General features: G+C 36.9%; 2 protein-coding genes across 7 annotated transcripts in view; one reads left to right on the top strand and one right to left on the bottom strand.

Annotated features, from left to right (window-relative positions):
- The window catches only part of LOC127879892 (transmembrane protein KIAA1109 homolog), a 149,313-nt gene that overhangs the window by 43,629 nt on the left and 80,842 nt on the right, over nucleotides 1-24,842 (bottom strand). Inside the window, exons 40-46 of the mRNA XM_052426974.1 lie at nucleotides 24,178-24,192; nucleotides 19,648-19,782; nucleotides 18,335-18,439; nucleotides 15,428-15,559; nucleotides 14,549-14,669; nucleotides 14,077-14,150; nucleotides 13,576-13,659 (exon numbers count right to left, since the gene is read on the bottom strand). Coding sequence (XP_052282934.1) covers nucleotides 13,576-13,659; nucleotides 14,077-14,150; nucleotides 14,549-14,669; nucleotides 15,428-15,559; nucleotides 18,335-18,439; nucleotides 19,648-19,782; nucleotides 24,178-24,192 — 666 coding nt within the window. The remainder of the gene's footprint in view (nucleotides 1-13,575; nucleotides 13,660-14,076; nucleotides 14,151-14,548; nucleotides 14,670-15,427; nucleotides 15,560-18,334; nucleotides 18,440-19,647; nucleotides 19,783-24,177; nucleotides 24,193-24,842) is intronic.
- LOC127879894 (protein PML-like) lies at nucleotides 459-12,023 on the top strand. Of its 6 annotated transcripts, none has more exons than XM_052426981.1 (4): nucleotides 459-1,011; nucleotides 3,026-3,531; nucleotides 10,221-10,718; nucleotides 11,623-11,758. In XM_052426981.1, the coding sequence occupies exons 1-4, from the start codon at nucleotides 770-772 to the stop codon at nucleotides 11,673-11,675; spliced, it is 1,299 nt and encodes a 432-aa protein (XP_052282941.1). In that variant the 5' UTR covers nucleotides 459-769; the 3' UTR covers nucleotides 11,676-11,758. The 6 variants fall into 6 exon arrangements, with proteins under 6 accessions (XP_052282941.1, XP_052282940.1, XP_052282936.1 ...); XM_052426980.1 differs by having other exon boundaries at nucleotides 3,026-3,734; nucleotides 10,424-10,718; XM_052426976.1 differs by lacking the exons at nucleotides 10,221-10,718; nucleotides 11,623-11,758 and adding an exon at nucleotides 4,925-5,390 and having other exon boundaries at nucleotides 3,026-4,029.

Below are 24,842 nucleotides of genomic sequence, written 5' to 3'. Positions count from 1 at the left end.
AATTTTTTACCCAATCAGCATTAAACTTGCTTAGAACATATGCTCTTATGACTTCATGGCTAATTTCCTAAATTCTAAGATGGCTAAGGAAACAGCACAAAAGCTGCTCAGCTTCCGATCTCGGGTGATTGACCAAGGGACTTTTGATCAACAGATTAAAGTTATTGCCATTTGCTATATTTAAACTTCGTCCTGGACCAATCTTAAATTTTAAGTGGTATTAATTATATTGAATAGTTAACCAAACAAGCCATTCCCCCTAACATAATAATAATCCTAACTTGGCATTCTACAGTTTAAAATACTCCTTGTATACCCATGCTATCTAGTTAACTTAAACCGACTATTGTCTTGGCTTTATTGATTAAAAATATGTCCAAATAAACTAACCGCAAACTCAGGTGTATTAAAATGGTTTTATCTTGCAATACATTTCATATGACAAATAAGATAGTTACTTTGCCTAGTTATAACCTTTAAATAAAATTGAGTTTTATCTTTAATAGTGGTACGGTGAGGCGCTGCTTTTTATTGGACTATAGACCGGAGCTAGATGGGCGTTATTTCTTCATCTCTTTAATATAGCCTACTGGCAGTAAGAGATACTAAACAATATTAATTAAATAAAACTTCAAGAGATTTAAAGCTGCTTTGTTTACAAAACTCATTCAGTAAAATGGCAACCTTTTTACAATCCACCATTGACAAGGGATCTGACATTCTCCAAGATTTCTTATGTTCGACATGTTAAGACAAGAATCTGTATCAAATGGCTGATTTCTACTGTGAAACTTGTGTTAAATTTTATTGCGGAAAATGTATTGGCATGCACAGCCAGTTATTTATAAAACATGCCCCCTATGGAAGGGGAGATTTGAAGAAATGGCCAGTGGCAAAGCAGGTGGAAGATTTTCTATTGAAATGCGACGTCCATAAAGATAAAAACATTGAATTGTTTTGTGATAATCACATTGAGCTGTGCTGCACAAACTGTGCAATTCTTAATCACAGGTAAATTTTTAATTATACTTAAATTAAGAACAGGTTAAGAAACAAATGTAGGGTTTTCAAACTTCTTTTCTAGGAAGTCAAATTATTACGGAAATATAAAATAAATTTCATGATATCAACAAGATATTTTTTATTTCAATAAACAATAAATTTGTTCATGTACAATAATTCAAACAAGAGCTGTCTCCATCGGAAGACATATGCCCCCGAAAAACGCTTGTTCGAAAGCTAAACGCAGATTTCGAAACCTAAACGCGGATTCAAGGTCAAGGTCAAAGGGGTTGAAATTTGTGTGCGTATGGAAAGGCCTTGTCCATATACACATGCATACATGTACCAAATATGCAGGTTACATCTGAAGCAACATAGAAGTTTTGAGCATTTTTCGAGCGGAAACACATTTTTTTTTGTGATTCAAGGGCTGTAACTCCTGTTAAAATTTGTGTAAATTTGGCTGATTATCAAACTTAACCTAGATTTTATTATCTTACACATTTTTATGAAGTTTGGTGAAGAGCTGATGACAATTGCTTGAGTTATTGAGCGGAAACAAGAAACAAACTCAAATTTTCCATGATTCAAGGTCCATAACTCAGGAGTGTTTTGGTCAATTTTGCTGATTATCGAACTTGACCTAAATCTCATGACCTTACACATTTTCATGAAGTGTGGCAAAGATCCTATGACATTTGCTCGAGTAATTGAGCAGAAATGAGAAAAAACGCAATTTTTCGATGATTCAAGGGCCGTAACTCAGAAGTGCCTGTGTAAATTTGGCTGATTATCAAACTTAACCTAGATTTTGTTATCTTACACATTTTTATGAAGTTTAGTGAAGATCCGATGACAATTGCTTGAGTTATTGAGCAGAAACAAGAAACAAACTCAATTTTTCCATGATTCAAGGGCCCTAACTCAGGAGTGTCTTGGTCAATTTTACTGATTATTGAACTTGACCTAAATCTCATGACCTTACACATTTTCATGAAGTGTGGCAAAGATCCTATGACATTTGCTCGAAGTATTGAGTGGAAATGAGAAAAAACGCAATTTTTCGATGATTCTAGGGCTGTAACTCAGAAGTGATTGGGTCAATTTGGCCGATTATTCAACTTGACCTAGATATTATTGCCTTACACATTTTCATATAGTTTGGTGAAGATCCTATGAAATTTGCTAAAATTATTGAGCGGATACAAAAAAACACACAATATTACGATGATTCAAGGGCTGTAACTCAGCAGTGTCTAGGTCGATTTGGCTGATTATCGCACTTGACCTAGTATTTATTGCCTTACACATTTCCATGGAGTTTGATGAAGATCTGATGATAATTGCTATAATTATTGAGCAGAAATGTGAAAAAAAACAATTTTACAATGATTCAAGGGCTGTAACTCAAGAGTGTCTGGATGAATTTTGCCGATTATCAAACTTGACCTAGATATTATTGACTTACACATTTTCATGAAGTTTGGTGGAGATCCTATGAAATTTGATAGAGTTATTGAGCGGAAACGAGAAAAAAAATTTTTTACGATGATTCAAGGGCCGTTACTCAAGAGTGTCTGGGTCAAATTGGACGATAATCGAACTTGACCGAGATGTTATTGCTTTACACATTTTCATTGCTTGACTTATTGAGCAGAAACTAATCCGGACGGAAAGACTAACTGACTAACTAACTGACTAACGGACGGTGCGATTTTAATATGCCCCCCAAACCTATGTTCTGGGGGCATAAAAATATAAAAAGACAGCAGTTTTAAGCTATCTTTGTAATTGGGTCACTGATTTCACATCCAATAAAATATCTGTTGAAATTAATATGTAGGTTTGAGATTAAAATAAATGAATACTTATGTAAATACCATGTTGACCTAAAGCTGAATACTAGTATATGAACTATTTCATTCTGATTTTACCAAAGTGTTTGAGCTTCCCATTACACAATCTTTTAAAATTATTTAGTATTGTATACAGGTGTAAGTTGTTTTTTTCAATTTTCTTTCAGACACTGCCAAAAGATAACTCTTATATCCGACATCGTAAAAAGCCAGTCTACAGACCTTCAACAACTTTCAGTTTCTATCCAAACTATTCTAAAAGAGTTGAAGAAACTTCAAGACAACCAAGAGGCTAGCATTCAGTATGTGCAAAGTTCATATGATGAACAGTTACACAAGATACAGAACACTCGCAGAGAAATAAATGCAGCCTTAGACACTATTGAACAGAAGACACGAAAGGAAATGTTAGATACTCTAACCAAACTGCAGGCCTCTACCAAAAGTGAAGCTGATAAATGCATCAGACTTAGGGATGAATTGAAACAACTTCGAGACGCCACACAGGACATAAGTGATAAAAACAAGCAGGAGTTATCCTTCATTGCCACCAGAAAATGCGAGGAAATAATAAAACAATCTAAAACTTTTTTGAAGAGCACTCTTCAGGATAAATTTTATATATCATTTCAGCCTAACAGTGAAATTGTACAGTACTTGACAACACTGTTAGGTCTTGGGAAGATTGAACGAATGATGGTACAAGATAATTCAAACAAGGTTATCACTGTGAAGGGCAAGTCTGAACACAATGTGAAAGTATCAAGTGATTTAGAGGAATGCAGTATCACAGCCATCCTTGTTCTCCCAGCCAAACAGATCTTTGTTGCAGACAACAGGAATAAGAAAGTCAAGCTTCTTGACCAGCAGTACCAGGTGGTGAGTCACTGTAGTGTGACTGGCAATCCACATGCCCTGTGTGATATCACACCCAGTGAGGTGGCTGTTACTGTGAATGAAGATGATAAGAACATACATGAGGTCCAGTTCATCACAGTCAACAACAGACAGCTGGTAATAGGAAGAAAGCTTCAGTTACAACATGAATGTGTTGGTATTGCCTTCCACCAGGGAGACATGTATATTACTGCTTTAACTGCACTGTACAAGTATACACTGAATGGGAAACTTGTCAGCAAGATGTATGAGGATACATCAGACAGTTATACAGGTAAGAATAATTGTTAATGAATCATTATATGTGATTTGTTTAATAAATACATTCAAAATGTTCCGTCAGTGTCTTATTTCAACCGATTTTAAGAAAATAATTAATGTTTCGTATCGTTGATTAAGACATTCCCAGAATGCCATGTCTAAAAATATTGTGAAATAATTAAATTTTGTTTACATTAAATTTAACTTCTAAATGAATTTCAATATTTAAATAAACAATATGTAATTGTGTGAATAATTAAAAATAATTAATATGTAAAATAATGGATTGGTAAAATCGGGCATAATTAGTAGATCTTCTAATTGTTTGTTGCGTTTTATAATATCTGATATAAGAATTTGACCTAAGATGTTGTTGAACATTTGATTGTGTGGTTCAATAACTGTTTGTAACCTGTTTTTTTTGTTTTGTTTTTAATATTTAGTAAATGAGCATGACTTAATAAGTTCAGCAACTGACTTTCATAACTGATGAAGGATATGGATCCAATATCAACCATATAGTTATTCTTTTGAATGATGATCATGTAAAATATTCCATTTTGTGTCAATACCATTATAACCAAGTTTGTATGCATGGGTAATGTTAATGAGTCATACCACCTGACATAATCCTGTTTATATTAAAGCGTAATTATTTCTTTCAACGTTGTTGGTGAAGACTTTAATTATTCTAACACCAGTCACTCACAAACATTTAGAGAACACAATACACTGGAACAGAACTTCCTGCCACACATAAATATTTATTATTAGTGGATTTTATACATATCTTAATAATTTGTTGTCTCTGGTATTTTTAACAACACATTATTAATACAGTATCAATAAGATTTATTATTAACTACTATACATGTTATTCAATATGTTGTTGGTACTCTGTTTTACAGTGTTCAAGTGTGCTGTGAGTCCCACAGGGGACAAGTTGTACATCATCAACTACCAGCACAAGCTCCTCACTCTGGCCAGGGATGGTTCAGTCCTGGCCACATTCACTGACCATGCACTAGAATACCCATTTGGTCTTCATGTGACACCTGCAGGCCAAGTGCTGGTCAGTGGATGGGGGCCCAACACTATCCTACAAGTAGATAGTGAGGGCAAGAGAAAGCTGGCTACACTTGCTTCGGAGGATGGAGTGTTGAAACCAATGTCAGTCTGCTACAACAGACACACTGCCTCCATCATTGTGGGATTATTGGGATTATACAACAAGAGTAGTATCATCGTGTTCAAAGTGGGATAGTGTAATTTAACATGTATCTTGATTGATGATTCAGAGGATTTAAATTGCCATGTTATTGTGTTGTTGTGTGTAAGAACATTTTGTTATGATAATAAAGACTTTTTAGTGTTTTTTAGCAGGTGCATTTATTTTGTGAACAAATAATGTCATAAGTTCAAAGAATTTTCTGTGAACATTAGAATTGATATAGGGTGTATTACTGGTATAGTGTTACATCTATAACAATTGTTTTTTTTCTCATTGACTTTACAAGTCAACATGAACTGCTGGTGAAAATACAGGAACAGTTTTAGATCAAAATATAATGTCTGTCATTTTTACATAACATCAACATGACACTGTAACTATATTTATCATACAGCTGCATTGATATCTGACTGATATAACACTGCATGATATTTTTTATATCAGTTCAACAGGAATTTTCTTATATCAGTCGATGATAGGATATAGGTCATATTACTCGGAATCAACTACAAAGTAATATATTTTAGTAAAATTGATTCAGATTCAACAAAACAAATAATTTGATACCAAAATGTGTTATATTTTTAACACAAAAATGCTTCACAAACAGCAAAAACATATTTCACAAATATTAAGCGCAAGAGCTCATGACGTCATTATTAACATGTCAAACAACAAAAATCATATTCTTTCACGCTTAAAATGCAGCTTTTTAGCGATTTTTTCATTATTTCTCTATACTCGGGACGTAGAGGTATGATAAACAGAAAAACAGGTTACTGCCTGATGTTTTTGTAATATATCAGGATCGGCTGAAATAAAACTAGAGCTTTGTCACAGACGTGACGAATACCCCCATATGCAGCATTGACACATAATATTTTGCATGTCGTCTTCACAAAAAAACAGCAGACACCATGCTCAATTTTTAAAACGCACTAAGTGACCCCTTGACCTAGTTTTTGACCCAAAAAGGCCCATGTTCTAACTTGGCCTTAAGATCATCTCCATAAAACTTATGACCAAGTTTGGTAAAGATCGGATGTAAACTACTTGAATTAAAGAGCGGACACCATGCTGAATGTTAAAAAACGCACTAAGTGACCCCGTGACCTAGTTTTAGGCCCAGAATGGCCCATGTTCAAACTTGTCCTAGAGATCATTTAGATAAAACGTGTGACCAAGTTTGGTGAGGATTGGATGAAAACTACTTGAATTAGAGAGCGGCCAACATGATGACGTTTAAAAAAACACTTAGATACCCTGTGACCTAGTTTTTGACCCGGCATGACCCATATTCAAACTTGACCTAGACATCATCTAGATACAATTTCTGACCAAGTATGGTGAAGATTGGATGAAACTACTTGAATTCGACAGCGGACAACATTGTGATGTTTAAAACGCACTAAGTGACCCCGTGACCTTGTTTTGGACCCGGCATGACCCATATTCAAACTTGCCCTAGACATTATCAAGATACAACTTCTGACCAATTTTGGTGAAGATTGGATAAAAACTACTTGAATTAGAGAGCGGACAACATGGTGAGGTTTAAAACACACTAAGTGACCCCGTGACCTAGTTTTTGACCCGGCATGGCCCATGTTCGAACTTGGCCTACACATCATTTAGTTACAACTTCTGACCAAGTTTGGTGAAGATTGGATTTAAACTACTTGAAATAGAGAACGGACACCATGCTCAATGTGTAAAACATACTAAGTGACCCTGTGACCTTGTTTTTTATCTGGCATGGCCCATGTTCGAACTTGGCCTTCAGATCATCTAGATAAAACTTCTGACCAAGTTTGGTGAAGATCGGATGAAAACTACTTGAATAAGAGAGAGGACACCAGGCTGAATGTTAAAAAACGCACTAAGTGACCCCGTGACCTAGCTTTTGACCCGGCAAGGCCCATGTTTAAACTTGGCCTTAAGATCATCTAGATACAACTTCTGACCAAGTTTGGTGAAGATCAGATGAAAACTACTTGAATTTGAGAGCAGACAACATGCTGAATGTTTAAAACGCACTGAGTGACCCCGTGACCTAGTTTTTGACCCAGCAAGGCCCATGTTCGAACTTGGCCTAGACATCATGTAGATACAACTTCTGACCAAGTTTGGTGAAGATAAAAGATGAAAACTACTTGAATTAGAGAGGGGACACTTAATATGGACCGAGAGACAGACCGACCAACAAGTTCATTCCAATATACCCCCCTCCCCTTAGTTTGTGGGGGTATAATAAGCTTAGCCGTTATATTATACTAAGCCTTGCCTCATATATTACAAAAAGATCAGACAGTTATCTGTTATTCTCTCTCTATATATATATATATATGTACATATATAGGCTAGAATTTCTTTAACATACATAAACATGTATTGAAGATGAATAAAATTGTTTGTATCATTGATTTTGAAGCATGATGAATACAGTGGAAACCTGATGGCTAGAACTACCTTTAGGCTAGATTTTTTATTGCTATATATTCATTTATAATATGGTATTTGTTTGATTGTATGTGAAACTACATAAGTATATTCGAAACCGATTGCAGTGTTCTGCCGTGGATGCGCCCTTGCATCATTGGCGCAAAAAAAGAGATTTGTCCGCACCCTTTTTCCGTATATGGGTCCGCGGGCGCACAAGAATTAGGCATAAAAACTAATCGATTCAATTTGTAAGTTGATAAAGAAATCGAGTGAATGCGTAACTAGAACAAATTATTTCATTGGACATGATGTAATTTCGCAGCCAATGGTTAATTTAGGTGAACTGAAAGTCAATAGTAGTCATATGCCAGTCATGACCAATGTCCCTATGAACTTTTCTGATACCAGGCCTAAGTGTTCTTGAGTTATCATCTGGAAAATATTTTACTGTTTCCAGTCACTGTGACCTTGACCTTTGACCTAGTGACCTGAAAATCAATAGGGGTCATCTGGCGGTCATGACCAAAATGTTCCCATGAACTTTCCTGATCCCAGGCTTAAGCGTTCTTGAGTTATCATCCGGAAACCATTTTACTGTTTCAATCCACTGAGACCTTAACCTTTGACCTCGTGACCTGAAAATCAATAGGGGTCATCTGCCAGTCATGATCAATGCACCTATGAACATTCCTGATCCCAGGCCTAAGTGTTCTTGAGTTATCATCTGGAAACCATTGGACAATAATCGAACTTGACCTAGATGTTATTGCTTTACACATTTTCATTGCTTGACTTATTGAGCAGAAACTAATGCGGACGGAAAAACTAACTGACTAACTAACTGACTAACGGACGGTGCGATTTTAATATGCCCCCCAAACCTATGTTCTGGGGGCATAATAATATAAAAGACAGCAGTTTTAAGCTATCTTTGTAATTGGGTCACTGATTTCACATCCAATAAAATATCTGTGGAAATTAATATGTAGGTTTGAGATTAAAATAAATGAATACTTATGTAAATACCATGTTGACCTAAAGCTGAATACTAGTATATGAACTATTTCATTCTGATTTTACCAAAGTATTTGAGATTCTAATTACACAATCTTTTAAAATTATTTAGTATTGTATACAGGTGTAAGTTGTTTTTTTCAATTTTCTTTCAGACACTGCCAAAAGATAACTCTTATATTCGACATCGTAAAAAGCCAGTCTACAGACCTTCAACAACTTTCAGTTTCTATCCAAACTATTCTAAAAGAGTTGAAGAAACTTCAAGACAACCAAGAGGCTAGCATTCAGTATGTGCAAAGTTCATATGATGAACAGTTACACAAGATACAGAACACTCGCAGAGAAATAAATGCAGCCTTAGACACTATTGAACAGAAGACACGAAAGGAAATGTTAGATACTCTAACCAAACTGCAGGCCTCTACCAAAAGTGAAGCTGATAAATGGATCAGGCTAAGGGATGAATTGAAACAACTTCGAGACGCCACACAGGACATAAGTGATAAAAGCAAGCAGGAGTTATCCTTTATTGCCACCAGAAAATGCGAGAAAATAATAAAACAATCAACAAGATGTGTTTGTGAAACACAATGTCCCCCTATATGACGTTTGACCTTGTAGGATGACCTTGACCTTGACCCTTTACCACTCAAAATGTGCAGCTCCATGAGATACACATGCATTTCAAATATAAAATTGCTAGCTTCAATTATGCAGAAGTGACATTACATGAGCAATTTTGACCCATATATTTGACCTTGAAGGATGACCTTGACCTTGACCTTTCACCACTAAAAATATGCAGCTCCATTAGATACACATGAATGCCAAATATCAAGTTGCTATCTTCAATATTGCAAAAGCATGCATAAAATTAGCGATTAGGGCCACATATATTTGACCTCTGACCTTGAAGGATGACCTTGACCTTTTACCACTCAAAATGTGCAGCTCCATGAGATACACATGCATGCCAAATATCAAGTTGCTATCTTCAATATTGCAAAAGTACTCATAAAATGAGCGATTTTGGCCACATATATTTGACATCTGACCTTGAAGGATGACCTTGACCTTAACCTTTCACCACTCAAATTGTGCAGCTCCATGAGATACACATGCATGCCAAATATGAAGTTGCTATCTTGAATATTGAAATACTGCAAAAGTGTACATTAAATGAGCGATTTTGACCCATATATTTGACCTTTGACCTTGAAGGATGACCTTGACCTTTCACCACTCAAAATGTGCAGCTCCATGAGATACATATGCATGCCAAATATCAAGTTCCTATCTTCAATATTGCAAAAGTTATTGCAAATGTTAAAGTTGGCGCAAACCAACCAACAGACCAACCAACCAACAGACCAACAGACAGGGCAAAAACAATATGTCCCCCACTACTATAGTGGGGGACATAAAAACTTTTTTGAAGAGCACTCTTCAAGATAAATTTTATATATCATTTCAGACTAACAGTGAAATTGTACAGTACTTGACAACACTGTTAGGTCTTGGGAAGATTGAACGAATGATGGTACAAGATAATCCAAACAAGGTTATCACTGTGAAGGGCAAGTCTGAACACAATGTGAAAGTATCAAGTGATTCAGAGGAATGCAGTATTATAGCCATCCTTGTTCTCCCAGCCAAACAGATCCTGGTTGCAGACAACAGGAATAAGAAAGTCAAGCTTCTTGACCAGCTGTACCAGGTGGTGAGTCACTGTAGTGTGACTGGCTATCCACTGGCCCTGTGTGATATCACACCCAGTGAGGTGGCTGTTACTGTGAATGAAGATGATAAGAACATACATGAGGTCCAGTTCATCACAGTCAACAACAGACAGCTGGTAATAGGAAGAAAGCTTCAGTTACAACATGAATGTGTTGGTATTGCCTTCCACCAGGGAGACATGTATATTACAGCTTATACTGCACTATACAAGTATTCACTGAATGGGAAACTTGTCAGCAAGATGTATGAGGATACATCAGACAGTTATACAGGTAAGAATAATTGTTAATGAAGTTAAGAAAATAATTAATGTTTCGTTTCGTTGATTAAGACATTCCCAGAATGCCATGTCTAAAAATATTGTGAAATAATTAAATTTTGTTTACATAAAATTTAACTTCTAATTTAATTTCAATATTTAAATAAACAATATGTAATTGTGTGAAGTATACATAATGCAAAATAATTAAAATGTAAAATAATGGATTGGTAAAATCGGGCATATTGAGTAGATCTTTTAATTGTTTGTTGCGTTTTATAATATCTGATATAAGAATTTGACCTAAGATGTTGTTGAACATTTGATTGTGTGGTTCAAAAACTGTTTGTAACCTGTTTTTTTTTTGTTTTTTTTTTAATTTTTAGTGAATGAGCATGACTTAATAAGTTCAGCAACTGACTTTCATAACTGATGAAGGATATGGATCCAATATCAACCATATAGTTATTCTTTTGAATAATGATCATGTAAAATATTCCATTTTGTGTCAATACCATTATAACCAAGTTTGTATGCATGGGTAATGTTAATGAGTCATACCACCTGACATATTCCTGTTTATATTAAAGCGTAATTATTTCTTTCAACGTTGTTGGTGAAGACTTTAATTATTCTAACACCAGTCACTCACAAACTCATTGTGTTTAGAGAACACAATACACTGGAACAGAACTTCCTGTCACACATAAATATTTATTATTAATGAATTTTATACATATCTTAATAATTTGTTGTCTCTGGTATTTTTAACAACACATTATTAATACAGTATCAATAAGATTTATTATTAACTACTATACATGTTATTCAATATGTTGTTGGTACTCTGTTTTACAGTGTTCAAGTGTGCTGTGAGTCCCACAGGGGACAAGTTGTACATCACTAATAACTGCCAGCACAAGCTCCTCACTCTGGCCAGGGATGGTTCAGTCCTGGCCACATTCACTGACCATGCACTAGAATACCCATTTGGTCTTCATGTGACACCTGCAGGCCAAGTGCTGGTCAGTGGATGGGGGCCCAACACTATCCTACAAGTAGATAGTGAGGGCAAGAGAAAGCTGGCTACACTTGCTTCGGAGGATGGAGTGTTGAAACCAATGTCAGTCTGCTACAACAGACACACTGCCTCCATCATTGTGGGATTATACAACAAGAGTAGTATCATCGTGTTCAAAGTGGGATAGTGTAATTTAACATGTATCTTGATTGATGATTGAGAGGATTTAAATTGCCATGTTATTGTGTTGTTGTGTGTAAGAACATTTTGTTATGATAATAAAGACTTTTTAGTGTTTTTGCAGGTGCATTTATTTTGTAAACTAGTGACCTGAAAATCAATAGGGGTCATCTGCCAGTCATGATCAATGTACCTATGAAGTTTCATCATCCTAGCCATAAGCGTTCTTGAGTTATCATCTGGAAACCATTTTAATATTTTGGGTCACCGTGACCTTGACCTTTGACCTAGTGACCTGAAAATCAATAGGGGTCATCTGCGAGTCATGATCAATCTACCTATCAAGTTTCATTATCCTAGGAATAAGCGTTCTTCAGTTATCATCCGGAAACCATTTTACTATTTCGGGTCACCGTGAACTTGACCTTTGACCTAGTGATCTAAAAATTGATAGGGGTCATCTGCGAGTCATGATCAATTTACCTATGAAGTTTCATGATCCTAGGCATAAGCCTTCTTGAGTTATCATCCCGAAACCATTTTAATATTTCGGGTCACCATGACCTTGACCTTTGACCTAGTGACCTCAAAATCAATAGGGGTCATCTGCAAGTCATGATCAATGTATCTATGAAGTTTCATAATCGTAGCCATTAGCGTTCTTGAGTTATCATCCGGAAACTATTTTTCTTTTTAAGGTCACCACGACCTTGACTTTTGATATAGTGAGCTGAAAATCAATAGGGGTCAACTGAGAGTCATGATCAATCTTACTATCAAGTTTCATGATCCTAGGCATAAGCGTTCTTGAGTTATCATCCGGAAACCATTTTACTATTTCAAGTCACTGTGACCTTGACCTTTGACCTAGTGACCTGAAAATCAATAGGGGTCATCTGCGAGTCATGATCAATGTACCTATGAAGTTTCATGATCCTAGGCATAAGCGTTCTTGAGTTATCATCCGGAAAAGATTTTACTATTGCGGGTCACCGTGACCTTGACCTTTGACCTAGTGACCTGAAAATCAATAGATATCATCTGCCAGCCATTATCAGTCTACCTACGAAGTTTCATGATCCTAGGCATAAGCGTTCTTGAGTTATCATCCGGAAACCATTTTACTATTTCGGGTCACTGTGACCTTGACCTTTGACCTAGTGACCTCAAAATCAATAGGGGTCATCTGCGAGTCATGATCAATCTACCTATCAAGTTTCATGATCCTAGGCCTAAGCGTTCTTCAGTTATCATCCGGAAACCATTTTACTAATTCGGGTCACTGTGACCTTGACCTTTGGCATGAAAATAAATAGGGGTCATCTGCGAGTCATGATCAATCTACCATCAAGTTTCATGATCCTAGGCCTTAGCGTCTTGAGTTATCATACAGAAACCATTTTACTATTTCGGGTCACCATGACCTTGACCTTTGACCTAGTGACCTTAAAATCAATAGGGGTTATCTGCGAGTCATGATCAATGTACCTATGAAGTTTCATGATCCTAGGCCCAAGCGTTCTTGAGTTATCATCCAGAAACCACCTGGTGGACAGACCGACCGACAGACCGACGGACATGTGCAAAGCAATATACCCCCTCTTCTTCGAAGGGGGGCATAATAATATTTTGTTGTCGTATGAAACAAATGGAAACGTTTATGTGTTACCTGGAGTGCATTTCTGACAGAGATCTTCGTTTTGAAGTAGGCCATGGTTTGAAACTCCGGGTCAGCCTCCTCAAACAGTGGGTTCTATAATCACATAGAGTCACTCAGACATTGTCTTACACCCTGGAAATGTGTTTCCAGATTTAATATTAAACAGTAGATATGTAAACATACCTGTGATATTTCACTTCTTCATTACAAAAATGCATGTATGCAGTGCCTATGTACAATCTAAGTATGCTTTCTTGAAAGCAACAATAGCTAAAATATGATATATTTTACCAATTCACATGAACATTTTTTAGATATGGGCCGTGCTCTGTGAAAAAGGAGTTTAATGCATGTGCGTAAAGTGTTGTCCCAGATTAGCCTGTGCAGTTCGCACAGGCTAATTAGGGACAACACTTTACGCTTTTACCTGTCTATATTGTTGTAGGATTTTCTGGCAATCATGCAAACTAATATCAGTTGAAGTGAAACAATGACATAAGTGTCTACTACCTTGATTAGTTGTCCCAGGGACAGACTGAGATCCACCTGTGCCTTAATGAACACTTTCTGGTTGTCATCATTCACTGAAACACACAAAACAAATAATAGAAAGCCATGCAAATGCATGTTTTGTATTCATCAAACATTGTTTTGTAAATACATTACAATCTAGCACAGGGACAGCTTTACGCTTTAAACGCCTCTGCACAATGCAGAGCTCCAGGTAAGATGCATATCTGCTTACTAAGGCATTTGAAAATATAAAAAAAAGCATAAAAAATCAGCCAAGAATGCAACATTTCGCAATACAAATGTAGGCACTTATTTTTAATCGATTTAAGTGCATTTCCAGTTTTACCAATAATCCAGTTGAGTTTTTAGTGTAAGTTAACCTTTGAATCAAAAGTAAGTCAATCAAAAGAAGCCTTTGGCATCTTTATTTAAGATGTAATCAAACTTTGATAAATTATGTAAAACTAACCTGTGGTGCAGTGTGCAGTGTCAGTAGCCATCTGTACACGGTTTGAGATCTCAAGATCTATGGCCTCTGTCTCCAGCCTCACGGCGCTCGCTGTCGGGGTCGTCGCCGTGATCTGGATACCCTGGCAACGAGACACACCCACCTCTCACCACATACTGTGACACCCTTACATACAACATAAGTCCAGATGCTGTACTTACAGAAGTTAACAGGTATGTGATGCTGGAACCACCTCAGGGGGAGAAAATAGGGTTCAGCACAACTCATCACATTTAAATAAATCTTACAAAGTAAAGAACAACAAGTATATGCAAAACTATATTGGTATTCAAAGGGAAGAGACAGGCTGAAAGGGAGTGAAATCACACCCCTTAAACTAACACTGTAGAATATTTTGAACGTTTTCTCTGCGACATCTTTTCTCATGTTGGTGTACATTGAAGACAGCAACACAGAATAAGTTTTAACCCCAATAACCATTGAGTGTACATTAAATCCTATAATTTCGAAGTAATCATACACTATTATAAATATACAACTGCTTTTGAACGAAACACTTCTATATTTCAGGACAAGGTATTATGACAGATGATCTTGTGAAGTACCTACTGTCTTCTTTTGTTAATTGAATGGATTGGTGTGGATTCATGGCCATTTAGCTATACCTTCTATGTTAAGTCATATTGGTTAGTCAAATTGGTTTCATAATCAAACTGTTCAATGACTTGCATTTGAAATGTTAGTTTATCAGTCCTTTAAGCTAAAAAATGACAGTTTAACAAAATTTTCTGTCACAAATAACGTGTTGAAGAAAAATATCAGATAAGCTCCATCTCCCTATCCAAATGAAAATTACTCATTCTGAATGCCAGTCTTTACCTTTAGCCTGAAGTGGAAGGAGTACAGGATCTGTGACTTCTGTGCACTGGCCACAGACTGGTTCTCTGTGTCAGACCAGATGGGAACCGGTCTATCTGAACCAGACACCTTCTGCAACAGCTCATTGACCTCCTGGAAAACATGTGAGCCACACTCTGGGAAAAGGGGGCTTAATGCATGTGCGATAAAGTGTTGTCACAGGCATGTGTGATAAAGGGTTGTCACAGGCATGTGCGATAGTGTTGTCACAGGCATGTGCGATAGTGTTGTCACAGGCATGTGTGATAAAGGGTTGTCACAGGCATGTGCGATAAAGTGTTGTCACAGGCATGTGCGATAAAGTGTTGTCACAGGCATGTGTGATAAAGGGTTGTCACAGGCATGTGCGATAAAGTGTTGTCACAGGCATGTGCGATAAAGTGTTGTCACAGGCATGTGCGATAGTGTTGTCACAGGCATGTGCGATAAAGTGTTGTCACAGGCATGTGCCATAAAGTGTTGTCACAGGCATGTGTGATAAAGGGTTGTCACAGGCATGTGCGATAAAGTGTTGTCACAGGCATGTGCGATAGTGTTGTCACAGGCATGTGCGATAAAGTGTTGTCACAGGCATGTGCCATAAAGTGTTGTCACAGGCATGTGTGATAAAGGGTTGTCACAGGCATGTGCGATAAAGTGTTGTCACAGGCATGTGCGATAGTGTTGTCACAGGCATGTGCGATAAAGTGTTGTCCCAGGCATGTGCCATAAAGTGTTGTCACAGGCATGTGCCATAAAGTGTTGTCACAGGCATGTGTGATAAAGGGTTGTCACAGGCATGTGCGATAAAGTGTTGTCACAGGCATGTGCGATAGTGTTGTCACAGGCATGTGCGATAAAGTGTTGTCACAGGCATGTGCCATAAAGTGTTGTCACAGGCATGTGTGATAAAGTGTTGTCACAGGCATGTGCGATAAAGTGTTGTCACAGGCATGTGCGATAAAGTGTTGTCACAGGCATGTGCGATAGTGTTGTCACAGGCATGTGCGATAGTGTTGTCACAGGCATGTATGATAAAGTGTTGTCACATGCATGTGCGATAAAGTGTTGTCACAGGCATGTGTGATAAAGTGTTGTAACAGGCATGGGCGATAAAGTGTTGTCACAGGCATGTGCGATAAAGTGTTGTCACAGGCATGTGTGATAAAGTGTTGTCACAGGCATGTGTGATAAAGTGTTGTCACAGGCATGTGCGATAATGTGTTGTCACAGGCATGTGCGATTAAGTGTTGTCACAGGCATGTGTGATAAAGGGTTGTCACAGGCATGTGCGATAAAGTGTTGTCACAGGCATGTGCGATAAAGTGTTGTCACAGGCATGTGCGATAAAGTGTTGTCACAGGCATGTGCGATAGTGTTGTCCCAGGCATGTGCGATAAAGTGTTGTCACAGGCATGTGCGATAAAGTGTTGTCACAGGCATGTGCAATAAAGTGTTGTCACAGGCATGTGCGATAAAGTGTTGTCACAGGCATGTGCGATTTAGTGTTGTCACAGGCATGTGTGATAAAGTGTTGTCAAAGGCATGTGCGATAAAGCGTTGTCACAGGCATGTGCTATGAAGTGTTGTCACAGGCATGTGCGATAAAGTGTTGTCACAGGCATGTGCGATAAAGTGTTGTCACAGACATGTGCGATAAAATGTTGTCACAGGCATGTGTGATAAAGTGTTGTCACAGGCATAAGAGATAAAGTGTTGTCACAGGCATGTGTGATAAAGTGTTGTCACAGGCATGTGTGATAAAGTGTTGTCACAGGCATGTATGATAAAGTGTTGTCACATGCATGTGCGATAAAGTGTTGTCACAGGCATGTGTGATAAAGTGTTGTCACAGGCATGGGCAATAAAGTGTTGTCACAGGAATGTGCGATAAAGTGTTGTCACAGGCATGTGTGATAAAGTGTTGTCACAGGCATGTGCGATAAAGTGTTGTCACAGGCATGTGCGATAAAGTGTTGTCACAGGCATGTGTGATAAAGTGTTGTCACAGGCATGTGTGATAAAGTGTTGTCACAGGCATGTGCGATAAAGTGTTGTCACAGGCATGTGCGATAAAGTGTTGTCACAGGCATTAGAGATAAAGTGTTGTCACAGGCATGTGCGATAAAGTGTTGTCACAGGCATGTGCGATAAAGTGTTGTCACAGGCATTAGAGATAAAGTGTTGTCACAGGCATGTGTGATAAAGTGTTGTCACAGGCATGTGCGATAAAGTGTTGTCCCAGGCATGTGCGATAAAGTGTTGTCACAGGCATGTGTGATAAAGTGTTGTCACAGGCATGTGCAATAAAGTGTTGTCACAGGCATGTGCGATAAAGTGTTGTCCCAGGCATGTGTGATAAAGGGTTGACACAGGCATGTGCGATAAAGTGTTGTCACAGGCATGTGTGATAAAGTGTTGTCCCAGATAAGCCTGTAATGACCGCACAGGCTAATCAGGCACAGGCTATTTAGGGACAGCATTTTCAACTTAAATGGTATTTTCTTCTTCAACAATTTATTGACTTCCTGGAAAAAAATTGGGAGCTGGAGTTTTGGTGTACAAGTGCAATTATAAATAGCTTAATTTAGCCCTTAAACATTTCCCCTTTTTTCTAAACATTACTCCTGAAACTAAGCAAAAGTTGAATTCACATTATAATTTATGCAAATATTTTTTTGTAAACAAAGAACTTTTTTACATTTTCAAATAACCACATACAAAAGAATAAAAATGCATACATACAAATATAGTAAAGTACAGTGCAAGCAGAATATGCTCTAAGGTAAACTTTTCTGATTTTATGCTGGTTGTATATAGCCATTTTTACTTTACTTCTGGGTGGAAAAAGGTTAAATCAAATCAAGCCGTCTCCCAATCACATCATACCTTCATGAAGACTTTCTGCACAAAGACGAGATGGTTGAGGAGGTCAGTTGTCAGACTGTGCTCAAACATGCCCACCTCCGCTATGGCGTTCAGGAAGCTGCCCTCCTGGAAAGCAACTCATATCAATGAGCCTCGTTTTGGGAAAATGGGGCTTCACCCTTTCAGTGCGGGAACCGAATTTTGAAAGCCTTTGCAAACAGTTTGGATCCAGATGAGATGCCACAGAACGTGGTGTCTCATCAGGATCCAAACTGTTTGCTATTCTGATAATATTCTTTGAAAAAAATCGAAGAAAATGCTTATTTTAGAAATTCAGCAGACGACATTTTAGCAGACGACAAATTTCCCAGCATGCAAAGGGTTAAAGAATGTGCAGAAAGTGTCCTCTCAGATTACCCTTTGAAGTCAGCACAGGCTTCACAAGGTGTACATAAGGTACATAAGGAGCAAAAATAACAAAACGGAAAAGTGGTACAATTGAATAATATGGAATATTTTTGTTGTTTTTGTATCAATTGCTGACAAAATGTGTATCGCTTACATAATGTAAAAAAAAACAGCAACATGCTTTAATAATTTTCTGGTATCTACATTTATCTTTTTTATGTTATTAATCTGTAGAGTTCATATGCTTTATATGTCAAGTTAGGACATTGAATGGAATATTTCAAAACATACCAAAACTCAGTCAACAAGTCCTTTAAAAACACCAGTTGACAATTACATGAAAAATATGATGTTATACATAAATGTGAACATATTTCTTTTCAACAACACATTTGAACCTTGCTCTGGGACAAGGGGCTTTATGTGTGTAAAGTTTAGTCCCAGATTAGCTTGTTCAGTCCGCACAGACTAATCAGGGACTGCATTTTCCGCTTTAATGTTTTTTTGTTGTTTACAGGATGTCTCTCCATAGAGAAAATCTAGTTTAGGTGGAAAGTGTTGTCCCTGAATAACCGTTGCAAAATCCAGGGGTCCGTCTTATCAAAGATTGTACGACAATGTTAACTTACGATTGAATTTTGTAATTTTAAAATATAAGTGATTATGATTTGTATGTTTCAAATATAAAGGATATTTGACAGCTACGTTGAAAATGAATGGAAATGTTCAACAAAAGTAATTATAAATGTGACGGTTACGGATTATGGCGCTTCAAAAATTGCATCGTAAGGTAATAATGTGGTACCATCTTTGATAAGATGGGCCCCAGAACATCAAGTATAACGACACTTTATGCACATGCATTAAGCTCTGTTTTCTCAGAGATGAGCTCATTACTTTTTTATCACAACACCTATTCCACCCACCTTGAGTACCAGACCCTCTGTAAGTGCCTCGGACACAGGGGCGTTGGACTTGTACTGCCTGTAGTCAGCATATACGTGAATAGGTGGGAGGTCAATACTGGCTGAAGAGGGGATGGATGTCTCCATCGTCTTAATCTGAATGGGTAGAGAAACAGAAAGCAAATCAAATGGCAGCTAAAACATGAGAAAATGGGTCTTAGGGCATATGCCTCCAGCGTAGCTCCTAACCAGACTGCGAGAATCTTTGTGAATTATTTAAATATCTTTTTTTTTTATACATAGGATTTGGAACCAGTTGTCTTTGTATACCATACACTTTAACCCATGTTAAGACATTTTGTTAGAACTCCAAAAGGATACCAATCAAAATTCTCAAAATATTGTCTGAACATGAAACTAATGGGTAATGAGGTAAACCATTTGACAAGATGTTAGAATATCTTGCAAAAGATTTTTCAAATACAAAATTTAATGCTTTTATCTCTTAAAACATAGAAATATCATAGTAAAATTTCACACATAAATGTAATTTACTCACCATTTTAATGTGTTAATGCTTTAATAGTAATACATAAACATAGGATCATTAATTATAATTGTGTACTTTTTAATTGCATCAAACTTTTGTTAAGATCAATTTGTTGTAAAGTCCAGATTTTCACAATGGCAAAATATTGAAAACAAAGCCAATCAGTGATACATGTAGCTCCTTATTTGGATGAATCAATGCTCTTTTGCAGAGAAATGATATAATCATAATGAACAACTAAAATGATATCTGGCAAGCAATATTGAAGAACAACATACACAAACAAGTGCATAATTTGTGCTCTTACATGGATAATACATATTATACAGAATTAATACATATAGCTTTATTAAAAATGTAGATTAAGTAAAAAAGCATGCAGAAAATGATAAATAGTCAGTACCTCAATAATACTATGAATTCAAATTATAATATGAAATATGTCATAAATCACATGCAAACAATATTAATTTATTTTTTATTTTTTATATTATTTTTTATTTTTTATATCAATACAGTTAGATTATAATAACAAGAGCACCGCATAACCGGTGCCAAGCTCAGCTACGGGTGCAGTTTTGAATAATTGAAAGCTTGTTAGAATTTTTTTTCTTCTTTTTTTTAGGTCACAGTGACCTTGACTTTTGACCTAGTGACCCCAAAATGGGTGTGGCATGTAGAACTCATCAAGGTGCATCTACATATGAAGTTTCAAAGTTGTAGGTGGAAGCACTTTGATTTTAGAGCCAATGTTAAGGTTTAAGCACTACGCGGACGGCAGACGTCGGACGACACGACGAGCTGGCTATGACAATACCTCGGGTTTTCTCCGAAAACGCCGAGCTAATAAGAAGATGCCGCAATCAATAAACCCATATGCCCCACCCCCACTTGTCAGTATTGAGTCAATAGCCCATTTGAAGAAGTATACGTCCAACAGTAGGTCATTGTCAAGGTAACAAGAGCTGTCAGAAGACAGCACTCTTTACTTTTTGAGTGCTTGACAGTATAACGTAAGCCATCATGGGAAAATTGTTCATATTCAATAAGGTCAAGGTCATATAGTCATATTCTAACTGGAAGAGGACCATAGTAGAAGCATATTGATCGCTTATGTTTTAAAGAAGTTGTACATTATAGACCATTCTGCGTTCAGGTATATTTTCCACAATCTATTGAACATTTGTGAAGACATATAACAAACTAATAAGATTTTATGTCAAGTTTGATTGCAATATCTTGGGTAGGATGGTTGGACGGTCCTTCAAAAATGAAATAAATATATATTTGAGTGTTTTTTTAACCATGATTAAAAAAAATCTTTTGGACAGGGGGGTGGGGGGGTAGGAGGTGGTGGAGAGGGGGGTATAATGTGGGGGTGGTCATTTATTAGATGATCTAAAAGCGATATGTCAAGGTAGGGCGTGGGGGATGGTTTGGGTGGAGTCCATTGTGGTATGTCAGGTAAGAGTTGTTCTGTCAAAGTATGAATCAAATCTGATCATAAATAAAGAAGTCATGGCAATTTAAGTAAAAAATTTCAAAAATAAAATAATAAAAATATTTTTATTTTTTTGGTACCATGTTTCAAAAAAATATTTTTGTGTGTTTGGGGGAGGGAGTTGGAGAGGGGGATTAATGTGGCGGTGTGGTCATTTTTTAGATGATATTTCAAAAATAAGAACAAAAAAGGAAATCAATATTTTTAATTAAAAAAATAAATATATATATTATTTTTTTTTTTTGGGGGGGTGGGGGCGAGGGGATTCTGGGGTAGGGTGTGGGGGATGGTAAGTCCATTGTTGTAGTTATTGCAATTTAAGCCAAATTTATTTATTTGACCTTGAGATTCAAGGTCATTCAAAGGTCAATGTCAAATTCAACTTGCCAGGTACAGTACCCTCATGATAATAAGAAAGTATTTGACGTTTGAAAGCAATAGCTTTGATACATCATGTGATGTGTGGATGCTCAGGTCATGTAATGTGTTGATGCTCAGGTCATGTGATGTGTTGATGCTCAGGTCATGTGATGTGTGTATGCTCAGGTCATGTGATGTGTTGATGCTCAGGTCATGTGATGTGTTGATGCTCAGGTCATGTGATGTATGTATGCTCAGGTCATGTGATGTGTGTATGCTCAGGTCATGTGATGTGTGTATGCTCAGGTCATGTGATGTATGTATGCTCGGGTCATGTGATGTGTGTATGCTCAGGTCTTTGATGTGTGGATGCTCAGGTCATGTAATGTGTTGATGCTCAGGTCATGTGATGTGTGTATGCTCAGGTCATGTGATGTGTGTATGCTCAGGTCATGTGATGTGTTGATGCTCAGGTCATGTGGTGTGTATGCTCAGGTCATGTGATGTATGTATGCTCAGGTCTTTGATGTGTGGATGCTCAGGTCATGTGATGTGTGTATGCTCAGGTCATGTGATGTGTGTATGCTCAGGTCATGTGATGTGTGTATGCTCAGGTCATGTGATGTGTTGATGCTCAGGTCATGTGGTGTGTATGCTCAGGTCATGTGATGTATGTATGCTCAGGTCATGTGATGTGTGGATGCTCAGGTCATGTGATGTGTTTATGCTCAGGTCATGTGATGTGTGTATGCTCAGTGTTTAAGTGAAGAATCAAATCTTTTTAGTAAATATTATTGATGTTATGCAAACAGTCATTTTGGGTAAACCAAGAATTTCCATCTTCGGAATTAGTCCAAAGGTAGGTCAATAACAAAGAACAAGAGCATCGCATAATGGGTGCCATGCTCGGCTGCCGGTGCAGTTTTTAATAAATGAAAGCTTGTCAGATTTTTTTTTCTTTTTTTAGAGGTCACAGTGACCTTGACCTTTGACCTAGTGACCCAAAATGGGTGTGGCATGTAGAACTCATCAAGGTGCAGGTACATGTGAAGTTTCAAAGTTGTAGGTTGAAGCACTTTGATTTAAGAGCCAATGTTCAAAACCTTAACAAAATGTAAAGGTTTTAGCACTAAGCGGACGGCGGACGAGCTGGCTATGACAATACCTCGGGTTTTCTCCGAAAACAGCCAAGCTAAAAATTGAGGTAGGGTGGCGTAGGTGGGTTCATAAATAACATCCATGGAAGTATCAAAGCTTTGCAGCAAGTGGTATTTGTGTTAGACAAAACACATCTTATTAGATTAACCAAGAATCTGTCTTTCTGTATTAGTGTCCAAAAGAAGGTCAAGATAAAAAGGAGGTGGCTGTGTAGAGTGTGCGCATAGAATAAATCTGTGAAAATATCAAAGCTTAGTAGCAGTAAAAGTGTTTGACAAAACATTTGATTTTGGGTTAACTATGAATTTTGATTTTCTAAATTATTAAAAGTCCAAATGAAGGTCAAACTCAAGGTCAACATGAGGTCAATTGATGAGGATTTGCTAAAGGTATTTTGCAAAATCGTTAACAGAATCAACTTGTTTTTTATGGATTTAATATGGTCAGTGAAAATAACATCTGTTTACAGTGAACAAGCCACAATTATACTCCCATACACAGAGTAAGGAATATATACAGCAAAACTTCATTATTTCAAAGTTAAGCTATTTTAAACCACTTCCACATACACATACTGTATATATTTTGACAGAGGTGTCAACATGTTGTTACAAACACAACTAAGTGTACACTACTGTAGGTTTGGAATTCAACAATTCTTGGAAAACTGACATTGACGTTAATTTCCATTCCCCTAGCAAATAGTCAGGCATTTGATGATTACATTTTTCAATCTATCAGAAACTTCAAATGAAGGGAGTTTGAAGTAACAAAGTTCAGCATGCATGCACTTTCACTCAGGCATTTATTCATAATTATGTTTATAATGAATTTTGCACTGTAAAATATTCATTCAAAACCAATTAGGTACATAGCAAAATATATACAGCGTCAAGAAAAGCCATGTAATAGTAGTGAATTTTGACTATGCTAGGAATTTGTAGCAGAGTTATAAATATAGACGAAACATGTAGGTATCTACCTTGTATAATTCTGTCTACAAACATTTTATGAAACAAAATTTAAAATGACATTTTCTTTTAAATCTATTGTTTATGAATAAAATCATTATATAATTAAAACAATAAAGCAAATATGCATGACAATATATTAAAACAAGAAACCGTCGGTGACGGGTGATGCTCCCCAAAAGTTTTTTTTGTCACAATATCGCACTATATATTCAGATAAAAGGAAACGTCTTGAGGGGCATAACTTTGGACAAAATAATACGATGGATGGTTTAGCAACTTAAACATTTCAAAGGGCCATAACTCTCTAAATAAATCATCTAACCAGAACCCACAAATAACATGCGCATCTCCTCAAGGTAGTTAAGCTTCCCATAAAGCTTCATTGAATTTCAGTCAGTAGTTGGGGAAAAATAGACCAGACAAGAATTACACTATATGTACAGTTTATAGAAAATTTTGAAGGGCCATAATTTGTGGAAAATCATCGGACCATAATCGGCTGATAATATGCACATCTCCTCTTGGTTGTGAAGCTTCCCATAAAGTTTCATTGAATTCCCGTAATAAGTTGCTGAGAAATAGCTCGGACAAGAATTGCACTATATGTACAATGGAAAATTTCAAAGGGCCATAACTCTGTGAAAAATCATCCAACGTTAACCGGCTGGTAATA

Source organism: Dreissena polymorpha, chromosome 4 (assembly GCF_020536995.1).
Source record: "Dreissena polymorpha isolate Duluth1 chromosome 4, UMN_Dpol_1.0, whole genome shotgun sequence".
In the NCBI taxonomy this organism is placed as follows: Eukaryota; Metazoa; Mollusca; class Bivalvia; order Myida; family Dreissenidae; genus Dreissena; species Dreissena polymorpha.
The sequence above is the reverse complement of the archived record's forward strand: the minus strand, read 5'-3'. Positions and strand labels throughout refer to the sequence as shown.

What these genes read in the sequence shown, in the direction of transcription:
- LOC127879894 (XM_052426976.1), top strand. Translation starts at nt 770, where the DNA reads ATGGCTGATTTCTACTGTGAAACTTGTGTTAAATTTTATTGCGGAAAA. An exon ending in TGTGCAATTCTTAATCACAG is followed by an intron (nt 1,012 to 3,025) that starts GTAAATTTTTAA and finishes ATTTTCTTTCAG; the next exon opens with ACACTGCCAAAAGATAACTC. An exon ending in TACATCAGACAGTTATACAG is followed by an intron (nt 4,030 to 4,924) that starts GTAAGAATAATT and finishes TCTGTTTTACAG; the next exon opens with TGTTCAAGTGTGCTGTGAGT.